Raw genomic sequence first — 19,062 nt, 5'->3', positions numbered from 1 at the left:
TACTGACTCTGAAAAACACAAAGATGCCCAGGGTCCCTGCTCATCTGCGTGAACGTGCCTTAAGCATGCTGCAAGGAGGCATGAGGACTGCAGATGTAGCCAGGGATGTCCGTATTGTGAGACACCTAAGACAGCGCTACAGGGAGACAAGATGGACAGCTGATCGTCCTCGCAGTGGCAGACCACGTGTAAGAACACCTGCATAGGATCGGTACATCCGAACATCACACCTGCGGGACAGGTACAGGATGGCAACAACAAATCCCCGAGTTACACCAGGAACGCACAATCCCTCCATTAGTGCTCAGACTGTCCGCAATAGGCTGAGAGAGGCTGGACTGAGGGCTTTTAGGCCTGTTGTAAGGCAGGTCCTCACCAGACATCACCGGCAACAGCGGTGTGTCACAGCATCATTGGACTGAGCTTGTTGTCATTGCAGGCAATCTCAACGCTGTGCGTTACAGAGAAGACATCCTCCTCCCTTATGTGGTACCCTTCCTGCAGGCTCATCCTGACATGACAATGCCACCAGCCATACTGCTCATTCTGTTTGTGATTTCCTGCAAGACCGGAATGTCAGTGTTCTGCCATGGCCAGCGAAGAGCCCGGATCTCAATGCCATTGAGCACATCTGGGACCTGTTGGATCGGAGGGTGACGGCTAGGGCCATCCCCCTCCCCCAGAAATGTCCAGGAACTTGCAGGTAGGTGCCTTGGTGGAAGAGTGGGATAACATCTCACAGCAAGAACTGGCAAATCTGGTGCAGTCCATGAGGAGGAGATGCACTGCTGTACTTAATGCAGCTGGTGGCCAAACCAGATACTGACTGTTACTTTGGATTTGGACCCCCCTTTGTTCAGGGACACGTTATTCAATTTCTGTTAGTCACAAATTTTTACACATGTTAAGTTTGCTGAAAATAAACGCAGTTGACAGTGAGAGGACGTTTCTTTTTTTGCTGAGTTTATAGACCAAGTCATGTCCAATCAATTGAATTTACCACATGTGGACTCCAATCATGTTGTAGAAACATCTCAAGGATGATCAATGGAAACAGGACAAGTCATTGCAAACCACCCCCCATCTCTCTTCTCTTTCTCCTTTCTCTTTATCGCTCATTTTTTTCTATCACGCTCTCTTATTCTTAGAGTGGGGAAATCCACTGAGATAAAGCTACGTTAATTAGCATAATACGCACTTGTGATGGGTGAGATGTACATGTGATTTACAGGGCTCTAACTTAACCCTTCTCTTTATCCATTCTGTCTTCCTTTCACTCTCTGTGAGGGAGGCGTACAGAACGAAAGACCAGAAACAGAATGATGGAAGCGATAGAATGAGATGATGGGAAGGGTTCTACAGATGTTATGAAGTCATAACTGGGGGACAGAGGGAGAGTTAATGAATGTTTATGATGAGGTCATTATTGGGCGACAGGCAATAAGTTAATGTGTTATTCATGACCTACTTGCCATGGGACGGACAGTTAAACAGTTAATGGTGTATTATGATTATTAACATAGGCTTATGGTTTTATTACGTTGGTAATGAATAGGTCATATGGTTATGGAGTTGGTTAATGTATTATTGTGATAGGCATGTTAAAATGTCTTTGTGTTAATGCTACCCTGTTTCCCTAAGCCTCACAATGGGCTGTGGTGGGAGGAGATTACAAGCCGTTGAATATCTCACACACACACTGTTACATTCATAGTATACAGGGTTCAGTTGGAGTGCAGTGCGGGTGTGTTTTGTCTTTGTAGTCGTGGCCACCTGGTGTGTGTGTGTGTGTGTGTGTGTGTGTGTGTGTGTGTGTGTGTGTGTGTGTGTGTGTGTGTGTGTGTGTGTGTGTGTGTGTGTGTGTGTGTGTGTGTGTGTGTGTGTGTGTGTGTGTGTGTGTGTGTGTGTGTCTGGAGCCCTGTGAGACAACAGCCACTAACTCAGAAGAGATAGACACACATGGCTGTTGTATTTCAGCTTGGAGAGATGCTGTAGTTTCTCCCCATTAGGAAGATTCTGTTACTTACTGTTTGTCCGTTTTGTGTGTTGCACAGTTATCTTAATTCCCCTGCGTCTGTGTGTGGAATCTCATTTGTGTAATTCAGATTGAGGTAGATGAAACAGTGGGCCTGGCTGCATGGGGCTTAGACTAGATTTAGGGCCTCCGGTGACTTATTACTATTCATTTAGCCGCTGCAGTAAATATTGATTCATCAAGGGTTTTTCAATTTGAGCCACGCGACATCCCGTGAAATATCACCAAGTCTGGAGATCGGGGCGACAGGACCGGTCCCCTGGGAGAGAAGAGACCCCCCTCCTGTCCTATGTACCCCACTCTTCCTCCCCCTCCTGTCCTTTGTACCCCCCGCCCTCCTTACATCGCCTCCCTACCTCAATCTGTCTGATTCTCTAACACCCCTGAACCTTTTATCTATAGCTCTGTTGGCTCATCGTACCCCTCCACTGACTAGAACTACCCCATCTCTAGCTCATCGTACACACTCACCCAGTCATCAGTGTCCTAAGGCTTCAGTCTCATCGTACACACTCACCCAGTCATCAGTGTCCTAAGGCTTCAGTCTCATCGTACACACTCACCCAGTCATCATCAGTGTCCTAAGGATTCAGTGTTTTCAGGAGCAGGTGGTGGTGTGTTCTCCCAGAGCTCCAGAACCCCAGGGGAAGGTCCTAATTGGTTCTGCCAGAGCTCCAGAACCCCAGGGGAAGGTCCTAATTGGTTCTGCCAGAGCTCCAGAACCCCAGGGGAAGGTCCTAATTAGTTTTGCCAGAGCTCCAGGACCCCAGGGGAAGGTCCTGATTGGTTCTGCCAGAGCTCCAGAATCCCAGGGGGGAAGACCCTAATTGGTTCTGTCAGAGCTCCAGAACCCCAGGGGAAGGTCCTAATTGGTTCTGCCAGAGCTCCAGGGAAGGTCCTGATTGGTTTTGCCAGAGCTCCAGAACCCATGGGGAAGGTCCTAATTGGTTCTGTCAGAGCTCCAGAACCCCAGGGGACGGTCCTAATTGGTTCTGCCAGAGCTACAGGGAAGGTCCTGATTGGTTCTGTCAGAGCTCCAGAACCCCAGGGGAAGGTCCTAATTGTCCTTCAGAGATTCCCAAGCTGTAGCCTCGCACTCATCATGTCGCTGTGGGACTAAATATGTTTAATTCTCATTTCTAAGGTGGGGCTTGATGCCTCTGGCAAAGAGTGACCAGCACCAGCCACACATGGGCAGTGGGCACCTCCCTCTTACCTATCTGAGCTCCCCTGTCACTCTTTAGTCCCCTCTCTCTGCCTTCTTTTGGTCTCCCACCTAGGACCAGGGAAGTGACCCATCCCCTACCAAGCATGTCATGTGGTCCTCAGTGTGGTGTCAGCAGTAATGGTTATTGTGGTTGATTGAGTGCTGGGGGAGTCTGGGTGGGGGGGTGAATGGTTGTCGTATTTTAGCCCCACCACCAGAAAATAGATATCATCTCAACATTAAGTCCATTAATAGTAGCAGGAGTTGAATTAAGAAAGCCGTAAAGCATGCAGCTCACCCCAGGATAAATTACTGCCCTCCCTTCCTCGCTCCAGCCTTCCCTCCTTGTCTCTCCTACTCTGTCGCTTAGTTACCTCCCTCACACTTTCTCTTTCTTTCTCTCTTTCTCTCTGCATCTTTCTATTGCTGCCCATATTTATTTTTGTTTGTCTGTCCATTTGTCTCTCGTTAGTTTTTCTCCTTCTCATCTTCTCTGTTTTCATCCTCTTCCTATGTTTCCCTGTCTCCATATCATATTCTCCATGCTCATTCACCCTTTTCCTCTAGCTCACTATCATCTTCTCTGTTATCATCCTCTCCCTATGTTTCCCTGTCTCCATATCCATATTCTCCATGCTCATTCACCCTTTTCCTCTAGCTCACTATCATCTTCTCTGTTATCATCCTCTCCCTATGTTTCCCTGTCTCCATATCCATATTCTCCATGCTCATTCACCCTTTTCCTCTAGCTCACTATCATCTTCTCTGTTATCATCCTCTCCCTATGTTTCCCTGTCTCCATATCCATATTCTCCATGCTCATTCACCCTTTTCCTCTAGCTCACTATCATCTTCTCTGTTATCATCCTCTCCCTATGTTTCCCTGTCTCCATATCCATATTCTCCATGCTCATTCCCCCTTTTCCTCTAGCTCACTATCATCTTCTCAATTTTCTTTGGGGTTTAATAATGGTTGATGGTTTATTTTGAACTACTGTTGAGACACGCGGGCGCGCGCACACACACAACCTGGTCTGTTGTGCCCTGGTCTCATCTCGTTTAGTGCTCCTGTATTGATCAGTAGAGGATGAGGGAGACAAGGCAATAAAGGCTGCTACGCTCTCTTCTTTATCCCATCACTTACTCACACTCCTCCCTTCTCATACTGCAATGTACTCCTCTACTCACTACTTATCAGATCCATCATCACTTACTCACACTCCTCCCTTCTCATACTGCAATGTACTCCTCTACTCACTACTTATCAGATCCATCATCACTTACTCACACTCCTCCCTTCTCATACTGCAATGTACTCCTCTACTCACTACTTATCAGATCCATCATCACTTACTCACACTCCTCCCTTCTCATACCGCAATGTACTCCTCTACTCACTACTTATCAGATCCATCATCACTTACTCACCTACCCCTTCTTACTTTCTATTCTCACGTTTTTACTTCTCATTCACACTCTTCTAGTCTTCCCTCTCTCTTACACAGATACGCTGTCATCAATACCTGGGGTCTTCTCCAGCTTTCTGATTGCTTTGTCTTCATTTGATGTTGTTTTGCTCAGAGTAGTCCCTTACACTCATGTGGTTAGTGTAGATTTCATTGTCTTAATGCGTGTTTAGGACCATTGTAACTGCATGGCTTTAGGCAGAGTGTAGTCTTCCTCTCCTCGCTGTAGGAATTGGCTAGATGACTGTTTGTGCTGCTCAGTCTGTTCCAAGGGTAACTGTTTTTCCAATATGAGCTTACTAATGCTTTCGCTGCAGGCCAACAGAACAGAACAGAGCAGCATTATTCAGAGCACTTGCGCGACCCCCAAATTCTTCCCTGTCACCAAAACAAAAGTCAGATCATTCATCAACAGCAGTAGTAGTGCTGAATCGCTCTTTCCTTCATCTGTGTGTCGCGCATGGTGAGAGTGGCACACACACACACACACACACACACACACACACACACACACATTCACAGGCATGCAAACACTCAGAATATAATCACAAGGGAGTTCCTCTCTCTCTATTCTCTCTCTTTCCTCCCCTCTCTCTCTTCTCTCTCTTTGCTCCCCTCTCTTCTCTCTCTTTCCTCTCCTCCTCTCTCTTCTCTCTCTTTCCTCTCCTCCTCTCTCTTCTCTCTCTTTCCTCCCCTCTCTCTCCTCTCTTTCCTCCCCTCCTCTCTCTTCTCTCTCTTTTCTCTCTATTTCCACCCCTCCTTTCTTCTCCTCTCTTTTCTCTCTATTTCCTCCCCTCTTCTCTCCCCCTTGTCTCTCTATTTCCTCCCCTCTCCACTTACCACCTATAACCCTGTGGGATCATGGTCTATGGGGTCAATCTACCTGGGCTGTAAATACATTTCTGCTTTATGTCTAACACACACACACACACACATACTCCCCCCCCCCCCCCCACACGCATATTCCCCCACCTCACACACACACACACACACACACACATACCCCCCCCCCCCCCACACACACACACACACACACCAGCTCTGAATCTCTCTTGTCCCCACTAATACACCTCCCCTCATTCTGCCTCATTGTTTGTCTCATTAAAGAATCACCATGGTGATTGAGATGATGTGTATGCAGAGAGTGTGTGTCCCAGGCCTAGGGGGACAGAGTGGCATATCGGCGTGGCTGTGAAAGGGCTCCACCCTGAAACGAGCGTGCAGTCCGGCAGGGGAGGATTTGTGTGGTAGACAGACCTAGAGGAGCTCTGATAACAGATCTCTTGCTGGGGGGTCAAGGGCAACACGGGGAACAGGTCAAGGAGAGAGAAGAGAGGATAAAGAGACACTGCTGCTCTTTCTCTAACTGTTCTCCCTCTCTTTTCTAGGATAGTTGTATCACTTGGGGCTAGTGCTGAGCGATTAACCGAAACCGGTTATTTTTCAGTTTTTAAACAGCTAATTGACCAATGTCTGTTCAATTATTTGAATTCCATGTTTTTTAAATTTTTTTGCTCAATGCACATTTTTCTAACTGCAGTTTCTCTAGAGATAAATCAGATCAAGCCCAAACTGTGCGATGTAGTAAGGAGTTGTAGTTTCCAACAGGCCAATATTTGGCATACAGTAGTTTTGGCGGGAAAAAAACGTGGTAATTAACTACAATGACCATAATCCAAGAAGACGTGATCGATAGGGATAAAGAGCAGTTGCTTCGTGAGGTATCTCTACCTGAAAATACATGATCTAAGTAATTGATAGTTAGTATTCAGCAGTCATAAAAATATGCCTTATTTACTACTAAAAAAGTGATCTTGTCAGACAGCATAGGAAGCAGCTCTATAGAGATGAGATGTTGGAATGAAATAATAGTCATCAAATAAAATAAATGTAATATACACAACTGAAATATGTTATTAAAGTAATGTGAATGATTGTGGTTAAAGATGCGCTATGCAGAAATCACTCCACTATTTCCTGGTTGTTAAGATCTAATAGTTTGCCTAATTTCAGTTTATATGACAAAACAAGCAAGAATAGTGTAGAAAATCATTGTACCATTTAAACTGCTGTGAAATATAGCATAAAAATAGCGCACATAGAAGAGATCTACCGCTTTTTAGACTTTCAATGAGAAATGAGAATGACAGATGTATCACATTTCTCTGTGAATTTTGTTCCGGCCTCTCTCACTCCCGGACCTCCCAGCCTCTCTCCCTCCCAGCCTCTCTCCCTCCCGGCCTCTCTCCCTCCCGGCCTCTCTCCCTCCCGGCCTCTCTCCCTCCCGGCCTCTCTCCCTCCCGGCCTCTCTCCCTCCCGGCCTCTCTCCCTCCCGGCCTCTCTCCCTCCCGGCCTCTCTCCCTCCCGGCCCGGTCTCTCCCTCCCGGCCTCTCTTCCTCCCGGCCTCTCTTCCTCCCGGCCCTCTCTCCCTCCCGGCCCTCTCTCCCTCACCGGCTATCTCTTCCTCCCGGCCTCTCTTCCTCCCGGCCCCCTCTCCCTCCCGGCCTCTCTTCCTCACGGCCTCCCGGACTCTCTCCCTCTCGGCCTTGCTCCCTCCCAGCCCCTCTCGGCCTCCCAGCCCCTCTCGTCCTCCCACTCATAGCCTCTCTCCCACTCCCGGTCTCTCTCACTCCCGGCCTCTCTCCGTCTCTCTCACTCCCGGCCTCTCTCCGTCTCTCTCACTTCCAGCCTCTCTCCGTCTCTTTTACTCCCTTCCATCCTCCTTCCCTCTCTCCTCATCTCTCTCATTAATAGGGAGATTACATGGTGATAGTAGGGGTGGTGTATAGAAGTTAATATGGTCCCACAGAGACTGTTATCAGTAATGATGTTGTGCTGGAGGGGGGGGAACTCATTCAGACAGCTGCATACCTCAAATTATACTCAATTACATGCAAACACACGCATGCATACACACAAACACACACACACATGCATACACATAAGCACACGCACCCACGCACACAAACACACTCATGCAGACACTCTCTTGTATAGGCTATAGACACACACATTCTCTCAAACTGTATGAACACATGCACACACACACATTTACTCATACACACTCAACCACACACTTCCACACACATTGACATTTTCCCCAATGCTCCCTCACCCCTCCCTTATCCTGCACCATGTGTCAGGGTTAACTGCTGTCTATGTTAAGTGTTCATGTCATATCCACATTAACCTCCACAATGGCTCCCCTGGCTGTGGGGCCCTGCTAAAGCCTCCCTGGGAGCCAGTCACTGCTCCTACATTAGCCACCATTACGACTCCCTTGGCTCCAGTTGCCCTGTGTAGGGCACACACTGATCTTGTATTTGTGAAACTGAGTGTCTCTGCTGGTGAGTTATGGCCCGGTGTGGTAGAGTGAGAAAGGGAGCTAACTGGGGATCTGTGATGTACCTTCTTTCTTTTCTCTGCTACATGCAGCCTCCCCACTGCATGGACCTGTCATTGTGTGACCATTGTTTTGGTTGTGTGTGTGTGCTTGTCTCTGAGTGTGTAGTGTAGAGCTAGTTGTAGTGTGTGAGTGTGGGTCCCCTCTCTGTTCTCTGTAATGGGAGTCAGGAACTCTGGCTCCAAACACATTTCCAGCCCATTTGAAGTCCAGCAGTAAATGATGACCTGCGCCATGCACACCAGCCCCAATCCCACCCAAACACAAGTGACAGGCCAGTGCAATTTATCCCCATCACCCCTGCCTCCAACATCACACACACGCACACAGATGCACACACCATTTTAAACACACAGACACACAGATGCACACATTATTTTAAACACACACATAGCACAGAGGGGGACTTCCTTAGAGTTTAGATGTCGTTGTGTGCATTCTTTAGGCTGGTGCGTGTGCGTCGGTGCGCGACGGTGTGTGTGACTAGGACTGTATGTGTGTGTGTGTCTGTTGGGCACCATGCATTGCTTCGGGACCTGGGCAGCCCTCCCTGCTCTGGCCTCCTACCTATTATCTCATTGATTTCCTCCTCTTTTCAATTCTCTCCATTTCCACACTGCCGTCCTTTCCATTAGGGCAGCAATTTAACAGAGTGCTGTGACACGGGAGAGAAGGAGGAGGGAAAGAGGAAAGGAGGGAGAGTTGGACTGGGAGGCATGAAGAGAGAGGAGGGAGATGTGGGGAGATATCGTGGAAGAGACAGGCCGAGAGAAAAGGGGTGGAGGTATGGTGGGGCAGTGAGCATATTACCAGCGCAATATCATTTAACTCCTAACTACTTTGTGGTTAACCTGAATGGTCTTTTGGCCCAAGTACTGTGTTCCCCAGCAGTTCTCCTAAAGATCCAAGTACTGTGTTCCCCAGCAGTTCTCCTAAAGATCCAAGTACTGTGTTCCCCAGCAGTTCTCCTAAAGATCCAAGTACTGTGTTCCCCAGCAGTTCTCCTAAAGATCCAAGTACTGTGTTCCTTCCTTCACCTTCCTTCACACCTCAGTTTCCTCCCATAGAAGTACCACCCCAAAACCTGGAATTGTGAAAAGTTTCAAACAAGATGTTCTGTGTATTCCTACTTTACTTTACTAACGCTTTGCCAATCTGTCCCCCCCCCCCCCCCCAGGAGTGTACTCCAGAGCCGTCTGCGTCCCCCGGGACAGGACAGGCACCTCCCAGCCCAGCACTGGAGAGGTAGAGGGAGGAGCATGCGCTGGATCGGTGGCACCCTCTACAGCGTCTCAGCCAATAAGCTGTCCCGCACAATGACAACCAGTGCGCCAATCAACAGAACAAGTACTATACACACCTTACAAATACACTGTGCCAATCATTGTAGGCAAGGGTTACAAACAGAATCTGATCAAAAGAGCGAGAGGCATGTGAGTGCAATTGTTGTTCTAGACCACTGAGGGAATGCATGTTGGCGTATGATAGTGTGTAGCGCTGTTAGTGGCACTACGCTAGGCCCGGTGGCACTACGCTAGGCCCAGTGGCACTACGCTAGGCTCGGTGGCACTACGCTAGGCTCGGTGGCACTACGCTAGGCCCGGTGGCACTACGCTAGGCCCGGTGGCACTACGCTAGGCTCGGTGGCACTACGCTAGGCCCGGTGGCACTACGCTAGGCTCGGTGGCACTACGCTAGGCTCGGTGGCACTACGCTAGGCCCGGTGGCACTACGCTAGGCCCAGTGGCACTACGCTAGGCTCGGTGGCACTACGCTAGGCCCGGTGGCACTACGCTAGGCCCGGTGGCACTACGCTAGGCCCGGTGGCACTACGCTAGGCTCGGTGGCACTACGCTAGGCCCGGTGGCACTACGCTAGGCTCGGTGGCACTACGCTAGGCTCGGTGGCACTACGCTAGGCTCGGTGGCACTACGCTAGGCCCGGTGGCACTACGCTAGGCCCGGTGGCACTACGCTAGGCCCGGTGGCACTACGCTAGGCCCGGTGGCACTACGCTAGGCCCGGTGGCACTACGCTAGGCCCGGTGGCACTACGCTAGGCCCGGTGGCACTACGCTAGGCCCGGTGGCACTACGCTAGGCCCGGTGGCACTACGCTAGGCCCGGTGGCACTACGCTAGGCCCGGTGGCACTACGCTATCTCTATATACCAGTCGCAAGACCCACTGGTTGATGCTTATTTATAAAACCCTCTTAGTCCTCACTCCCCCCTGTCTGAGAGATCTACTGCAGCTCTCATCCTCCACATACAACACCTGTTCTGCCAGTCACGTTCTGTTAAAGGTCCCCAAAGCACACACATCCCTGGGTCGCTCCTCTTTTCAGTTCGCTGCAGCTAGCGGCTGGAACGAGCTGCAACAAAACTGCAACAAACACTCAATCTCTTCATTCAAAGACTCAATCATGGACACTTTTACTGACAGTTGTGGCTGCTTTGTGTGATGTATTGTTGTCTCTACCTACTTGACCTTTGATGTTGTCTGTGCCCAATAATGTTTGTACCGTGTTTTGTGCTGCTACCATGTTGTCATGTTGTGTTGCTACCATTCTGTGTTGTCATGTGTTGCTGTTCTTTTGTTCTTTTTTTGTTCTTAACTAACTTGCCTTGTTAAATAAAGGTAAAATCAAAAATACACTCGGCCTGGTAGCACTGCGCTAAGCCTGGTGGCGCTGCGCTAGGCCTGGTGGCGCTGCGCTAGGCCTGGTGGCGCTGCGCTAGGCCCGGTGGCGCTGCGCTAAGCCCGGTGGCGCTGCGCTAAGCCCGGTGGCGCTGCGCTAAGCCCGGTGGCGCTGCGCTAGGCCCGGTGGCGCTGCGCTAGGCCCGGTGGCGCTACGCTAGTCCCGGTGGCGCTACGCTAGGCTGGGCCTCGTGACGCTACGCTAGGCTAGGCCTGGTGGCACTACGCTAGGCCCGGTGGCACTACGCTAGGCCCGCTGGCACTACGCTAGGCCCGGTGGCACTACGCTATCTCTATATACCAGTCGCTAGACCCACTGGTTGATGCTTATTTATAAAACCCTCTTAGTCCTCACTCCCCCCTGTCTGAGAGATCTACTGCAGCCCTCATCCTCCACATACAACACCTGTTCTGCCAGTCACGTTCTGTTAAAGGTCCCCAAAGCACACACATCCCTGGGTCGCTCCTCTTTTCAGTTCGCTGCAGCTAGCGGCTGGAACGAGCTGCAACAAAACTGCAACAAACACTCAATCTCTTCATTCAAAGACTCAATCATGGACACTTTTACTGACAGTTGTGGCTGCTTTGTGTGATGTATTGTTGTCTCTACCTACTTGACCTTTGATGTTGTCTGTGCCCAATAATGTTTGTACCGTGTTTTGTGCTGCTACCATGTTGTCATGTTGTGTTGCTACCATTCTGTGTTGTCATGTGTTGCTGTTCTTTTGTTCTTTTTTTGTTCTTAACTAACTTGCCTTGTTAAATAAAGGTAAAATCAAAAATACACTCGGCCTGGTAGCACTGCGCTAAGCCTGGTGGCGCTGCGCTAGGCCTGGTGGCGCTGCGCTAGGCCCGGTGGCGCTGCGCTAAGCCCGGTGGCGCTGCGCTAAGCCCGGTGGCGCTGCGCTAGGCCCGGTGGCGCTGCGCTAGGCCCGGTGGCGCTGCGCTAGGCCCGGTGGCGCTGCGCTAGGCCCGGTGGCGCTGCGCTAGTCCCGGTGGCGCTGCGCTAGTCCCGGTGGCGCTACGCTAGTCCCGGTGGCGTTACGCTAGGCCCGGTGGCGCTACGCTAGGCTGGGCCTCGTGACGCTACGCTAGGCTAGGCCTGGTGGCACTACGCTAGGCCCGGTGGCACTACGCTAGGCCCGGTGGCACTACGCTAGGCCCGGTGGCACTACGCTATCTCTATATACCAGTCGCTAGACCCACTGGTTGATGCTTATTTATAAAACCCTCTTAGTCCTCACTCCCCCCTGTCTGAGAGATCTACTGCAGCCCTCATCCTCCACATACAACACCTGTTCTGCCAGTCACGTTCTGTTAAAGGTCCCCAAAGCACACACATCCCTGGGTCGCTCCTCTTTTCAGTTCGCTGCAGCTAGCGGCTGGAACGAGCTGCAACAAAACTGCAACAAACACTCAATCTCTTCATTCAAAGACTCAATCATGGACACTTTTACTGACAGTTGTGGCTGCTTTGTGTGATGTATTGTTGTCTCTACCTACTTGACCTTTGATGTTGTCTGTGCCCAATAATGTTTGTACCGTGTTTTGTGCTGCTACCATGTTGTCATGTTGTGTTGCTACCATTCTGTGTTGTCATGTGTTGCTGTTCTTTTGTTCTTTTTTTGTTCTTAACTAACTTGCCTTGTTAAATAAAGGTAAAATCAAAAATACACTCGGCCTGGTGGCGCTGCGCTAAGCCTGGTGGCGCTGCGCTAAGCCTGGTGGCGCTGCGCTAGGCCTGGTGGCGCTGCGCTAGGCCTGGTGGCGCTGCGCTAGGCCAGGTGGCGCTGCGCTAAGCCCGGTGGCGCTGCGCTAGGCCCGGTGGCGCTGCGCTAGGCCCGGTGGCGCTACGCTAGTCCCGGTGGCGTTACGCTAGGCCCGGTGGCGCTACGCTAGGCTGGGCCTCGTGACGCTACGCTAGGCTAGGCCTGGTGGCACCTAGCGTTGTGCCACCAGGCCTAGCCTAGCGTAGCGCCACCAGGCCTAGCCTAGCGTAGCGCCACCAGGCCAAGCCTAGCGTAGCGCCACCAGGCCAAGCCTAGCGTAGCGCCACCAGGCCAAGCCTAGCGTAGCGCCACCAGGCCCAGCCTAGCGTAGCGTCACCAGGCCTAGCGTAGCGCCACCAGGTCTAGCGTAACGCCACCAGGCCTAGCTGGTGGCACTACGGCTAGTATGAGCGCAGAAGCGTGTAGCGGTTAAAAATCGTTTGTCCTCGGTTGCAACACTCACTACAGAGTTCCAAACTGCCTCTGGAAGCAACGTCAGCACAATAACTGTTTGTCAGGAGCTTCATGAAATGAGTTTCTATGGCCCAACAGCCGCACACAAGCCTAAGATCACCATGCACAATGCCAAGCGTCAGCTGGAGGGGTGTAAAGCGCGCTGCCAATTGACTCTGGAGCAGTGGAAACACGTTCTCTAGGGTGATGAATCACACTTCACCATCTGGCAGTCCAACGGATGAATCTGGGTTTGGTGGATAACAGGAGAATGCTACCTGCCCCAATGCATAGTGCCTACTGTAAAGTTTGGTGGAGGAGAAATACTGGTTTGGAGCTGTTATTCATGATTCGGGCTAGGCCTCTTCCAAGTGAAGGGAAATCTTAACGCTACTCCATACAATGACATTCTATATGATTCTGTGCTTCCAACTTTGTGGCAACAGTTTGGGGAAGGCCCTTTCCTGTTTCAGCGTGACAATGCCCCCGTGCACAAGTGACGTCGAGATCGGTGTGGAAGAACTTGACTGGCCTGCACAGAGCCCCTGACCTCAACCTAATCGAATAGCTTTGGGATTATTTGGAACGCCAACTGCGAGCCAGGCCTAGTTGCCCAGCATCAGTGCCCTCTGATGCTCTTGTGGCTGAATGGAAGCAAGTCCACTCAGCAATGTTCCAACATCTAGTGGAAAGACTTCCCAGAAGAGTGGAGGCTTTTATAGCAGCAAAGGGGTGACCAACGCCATATTAATCCCCATGATTTTGGAATGCGATGTTCGACAAGCAAGTGTCCACATACTTTTGGTAATGTAGTGTATGAGGTGTGGTGTGTGTTAGCCATCTGAAATAATAAAGCTGTAATCTGTCACTGGGACAGGAGGGAGGGGGGGAAACGACACAGATTAAACCCAGACCTGAGCTGCTCGCTCCCTCTTTCTCGCTCTCGCTCGCTGGCTGGCTGTCTCTCTCTCTCTCTCTCTGTCAAAACCTGTGGCTGGAATTGGAGTTCCGTTCTGTTCCCACAGCTCGTGACCCGCCTCTTGATAAACACACAGACATTCCCGCATGGTCTGAACACGCCTTCAGTGTCCACCACCATGATTTCAGATCTCACCAGTCCAGTTAGCTGAGATTACACTCTTCTGGTCCTGATATTCTGCCAGTGGCCTCCCGTCATAGTGCCAAGATCACATACTGATGAGGAGGATATCTCTTACACCTGAAATGTTCCAAAATTAGAGACTTGGATAAGTGTCAAGCCTCTTTACCTTACCCCCTCTGTCTTACACCATATCTCGTTCCCGCCCTCCCTCCCTCCAAAACTAGAGGCTTGGATAGGTACCAGGCCTCCGTAGCTTCCCCCTCTCTCATTCACTCCCCGCCTGTACCCCATCTGTCCCATGTTCTCAGACTGTACTGGATGTCACGTTTGGCTTCGGCTGGTGCTGGCCCCATCTCACCACACAGACGAGCTAGATGCAATGACCTGACGGCTATCTGCCTGTGTGGGCACACAGTGTGCAGCCCCAGTGCTGACTACACAAACACATGCATGGACAGGCACACACACAAAATGTGTCAGTCACAGTGGTGTATTAATAACGCCATTTGACCCAATTTGAGTTGGTTATGTTTTGGTCTTTATAAAGGCTGTCTTTTCTCTGATTCCATTGTCTATTTTCCCGAACAGTGAGATGGTCTAATCCACAGGAGATGTCCCCCACCACCTCGAGTACTTTCTTCCGGCCATCCAGCACTCGTTTTGTGGCCAGGTAGGCACTTTAGTACACACACACTGCTGCTACAAGACTCATATTATGATTGCTAAATACTGCACAATAGAAAAACCACTTGCTCCCTCCAATCCCCCCTTCCCCAGAACATGTGTAAATCCTGGACTATGAATTGTGCCTTCATGTATTATACTGATGCTAACATGTTTATTATATTCTACTGAGCCATTTATTTTATGTTCAAATTCTTATCTTTTATCATTTCTTATTGTTGTTGGCTTGTGGAGAAGGAACCTGCAAGTAAGCATTTGGTTGGATGGTGTATACCAGTGGTCACCAACCTTTTCTGAGTCAAGATCACTTTTCTGAGTCAAGATCACTTTTCTGAGTCAAGATCACTTTTCTGAGTCAAGATCACTTTTCTGAGTCAAAATGCAAGCCGAGATCTACCGCTCTGATCAGTTTGGAACATGACTGTTGATTGTGTGTGTTCTGTCCCCCAGTCGTGCGGTTCAGAGGAGTCTAGCCATCATCAGACACGCTCGTCAGAAGAAGACCCAGAAACAGTACTGCATGTACTTCAACCGCTTTGGAAAGTGTAACCGTGGCAACACCTGCCCCTACATCCATGATCCTGATAAGGTCGCCGTCTGTACCAGGTAACACACACCTAAAAACAACCATGTACAGCTGTGTTGGCTCTGTGATTGGCTGCTCTGTACCAGGTAACACACACCTAAAAACAACCATGTAGAGCTGTGTTGGCTCTGTGATTGGCTGCTCTGTACCAGGTAACACACACCTAAAAACAACCATGTAGAGCTGTGTTGGCTCTGTGATTGGCTGCTCTGTACCAGGTAACACACACCTAAAAACAACCATGTACAGCTGTTGGCTCTGTGATTGGCTGCTCTGTACCAGGTAACACACCTAAACACAACCATGTACAGCTGTATTGGCTCTCTGATTGGCTGCTCTGTGACCTGAAGACTCTTCCCATTGCAGGTTCCTGAGGGGTACATGTAAGCAGACGGATGGGACCTGTCCATTCTCGCACAAGGTGGCCAAGGAGAAGGTGAAACTGGACACACTACACACACACACACACACAGGCAATAATCCTTGAGAAGGTGAGAATATGTGAAACGTCAATGTCTCCACCAGCTGGGTTGGAGTGTACTACTGTAGTTAGACAGTTAACATTTGGCCCCGTCAGTTACATAACCAGAAAGATTACAGAACGGGAATTGAATTAGGACCAGCTGTTAGTTTTGCACCCAGAGTTATGGCTGGTAGAAGAGGTGCTGTATAGAGTTATGGCTGGTAAAAGAGGGGCTGTATAGAGTTATGGCTGGTAGAAGAGGTGCTGTATAGAGTTATGGCTGGTAAAAGAGGTGCTGTATAGAGTTATGGCTGGTAGAAGAGGTGCTGTATAGAGTTATGGCTGGTAAAAGAGGGGCTGTATAGAGTTATGGCTGGTAGAAGAGGTGCTGTATAGAGTTATGGCTGGTAGAAGAGGGGCTGTATAGAGTTATGGCTGGTAGAAGAGGTGCTGTATAGAGTTATGGCTGGTAGAAGAGGTGCTGTATAGAGTTATGGCTGGTAGAAGAGGGGCTGTATAGAGTTATGGCTGGTAAAAGAGGTGCTGTATAGAGTTATGGCTGGTAGAAGAGGTGCTGTATAGAGTTATGGCTGGTAAAAGAGGTGCTGTATAGAGTTATGGCTGGTAGAAGAGGGGCTGTATAGAGTTATGGCTGGTAAAAGAGGTGCTGTATAGAGTTATGGCTGGTAGAAGAGGGGCTGTATAGAGATATGGCTGGTAGAAGAGGTGCTGTATAGAGTTATGGCTGGTAGAAGAGGTGCTGTATAGAGTTATGGCTGGTAGAAGAGGTGCTGTATAGAGTTATGGCTGGTAAAAGAGGGGCTGTATAGAGTTATGGCTGGTAGAAGAGGTGCTGTATAGAGTTATGGCTGGTAGAAGAGGTGCTGTATAGAGTTATGGCTGGTAGAAGAGGTGCTGTATAGAGTTATGGCTGGTAGAAGAGGTGCTGTATAGAGTTATGGCTGGTAGAAGAGGTGCTGTATAGAGTTATGGCTGGTAGAAGAGGTGCTGTATAGAGTTATGGCTGGTAGAAGAGGTGCTGTATAGAGATATGGCTGGTGGAAGAGGTGCTGTATAGAGATATGGCTGGTAGAAGAGGTGCTGTATAGAGTTATGGCTGGTAGAAGAGGTGCTTTATAGAGATACAGCTAAGAGTCATGTTCACACTATTGGCACAGCTCCTGTCTCTGTGCTCCCACTGGCAGTATTGAGATACAAATATACACACGCTATACACACTGGCAGTATACACACCGAGAGCCACTCAGACGCGTGACCTGATTCTGGGGTAAGGGTTACGTGTTGAGAAGGGGTACGGGGCGATGGTGCTATCATGACCAAAATGGCGATCCCTGTCCAGGGTTTCAGATGTCCCAATATGGTTCACACCTTAGCATGTAACACCTTAAAAGGCATGGGTACACAACCCCCTAACTAACTAGAACACACACACGTGCACACAGACGGTTACACAAGCCCATATGTTCACAGTCAGTCACATACACCCATTACTCTTGTGAAAGGCCTGAGACACACACACACACCTGAACTGGATCCATCTCAAATAGGTCAGCAGTTAAAAGTAGGACACCTGCTCGTTTCAAAACAGTTTGATTTGGTTGCAAATGTTGAAATCAGTGTTTGTTTTAAATCCATGAAAATGTAGAAGATGAGCTCTAGATGTAACCACCTCCCTCCCATTACGTTTAGTTCTACCAACACTCAGCATAAAAGTCAAATCCTTATTCTGCTTCATGGATAATTCTATAGTTACATATTAGTAAGTGTAGTTAAAATGTCTTATTTTTTTCACCTTTATTTAACCAGGTAGGGTAGTTGAGAACAAGTTCTCATTTGCAACTGCGACCTGGCCAAGATAAAGCAAAGCAGTTTGACACATACAACAACACAGAGTTACACATGGAATAAACAGACATACAATCAATAATACAGTAGAAAAATCTATATACGGCATGTGCAAATGAGGTAGGATAAGAGAGGTAAGGCAATAAATAAGCCATGGTGGCGAAGTAATTACAATATAGCAATTAAACACTGGAATGGTAGGGTGTGCAGAAGATGAATGTGCAAGTAGAGATACTGGGGTGCAAAGGAGCAAGATAAATAAATAAATACAGTATGGGGATGAGGTAGATTGGATGGGCTATTTACAGATGAGCTATGTACATGTGCAGTGATCTGTGAGCTGCTCTGACAGCTGGTGCTTAAAGCTAGTGAGGGAGGTAAGAGTCTCCAGCTTAAGAGATTTTTGCAGTTCGTTCCAGTCATTGGCAGCATAGAACTGGAAGGAGAGGCGGCCAAAGGAAGAATTGGCTTACATGAGAGTTTACAGTCTAACCAGACACCTAGGTATTTGTAGTTGTCCACATATTCTAAGTCAGAACCGTCCAGAGTAGTGATGCTGGACAGGCGGGCAGGTGCGGGCAGCGAACGGTTGAAGAGCATGCATTTAGTTTTACTTGCATTTACGAGCAGTTGGAGGCCACGGAAGGAGAGTTGAATGGCATTGAAGCTCATCTGGAGGTTAGTTAACACAGTGTCCAAAGAAGGGCCAGATGTATACAGAATGGTGTTGTCTGTGCAGAGGTGGATCAAAGAATCACCAGCAGCGAGAGCGACATCATTGATGTATACAGAGAAGAGAGTCGGACCGAGAATTGAACCCTGTGGTACCCCCATGAATACTGCCAGAGGTCCGGACGACAGGCCCTCCGATTTGACACACTGAACTCTGTCTGAGAAGTAGTTGGTGAACCAGGCGAGGCATTGATTTGAGAAACCAAGGCTGTTGAGTCTGCCGATAAGAATGTGGTGATTGACAGAGTCGAAAGCCTTGACCAGGTCTATGAATACAGCTGCACAGTATTGTCTCTTATCGATGGAGGTTATGATATCGTTTAGAACCTTGAGCGCGGCTGAGGTGCACCCATGACCAGCTCTGAAACCAGATTGCATAGCAGAGAAGGTACAGTGAGATTCGAAGTGGTCGGTAATCTGTTTGATAACTTGGCTTTCAAAGACCTTAGAAAGGCAGGGTAGAATAGATATAGGTCTGTAGCAGTTTGGGTCTAGAGTGTCTCCCCCTTTGAAGAGGGGGATGACCGCGGCAGCTTTCCAATCTATGGGAATCTCAGACAATACGAAAGAGAGGTTGAACAGGCAGGTAATAGGGGTTGC

General features: G+C 49.3%; 1 protein-coding gene across 1 annotated transcript in view; it reads left to right on the top strand.

The window, feature by feature from the left end:
* Positions 1–19,062, top strand: part of LOC129869526 (zinc finger CCCH domain-containing protein 3-like) — a 112,196-nt gene that overhangs the window by 69,440 nt on the left and 23,694 nt on the right. The window contains exons 5-8 of the mRNA XM_055944001.1: positions 9,289–9,458; positions 14,720–14,801; positions 15,266–15,421; positions 15,768–15,837. Of these exons, the coding sequence (XP_055799976.1) occupies positions 9,289–9,458; positions 14,720–14,801; positions 15,266–15,421; positions 15,768–15,837 (478 nt within the window). The remainder of the gene's footprint in view (positions 1–9,288; positions 9,459–14,719; positions 14,802–15,265; positions 15,422–15,767; positions 15,838–19,062) is intronic.

This window comes from Salvelinus fontinalis, chromosome 14, assembly GCF_029448725.1.
Source record: "Salvelinus fontinalis isolate EN_2023a chromosome 14, ASM2944872v1, whole genome shotgun sequence".
Taxonomy (NCBI): Eukaryota; Metazoa; Chordata; class Actinopteri; order Salmoniformes; family Salmonidae; genus Salvelinus; species Salvelinus fontinalis.
This window is presented reverse-complemented; position numbering and strand designations above follow the sequence as displayed.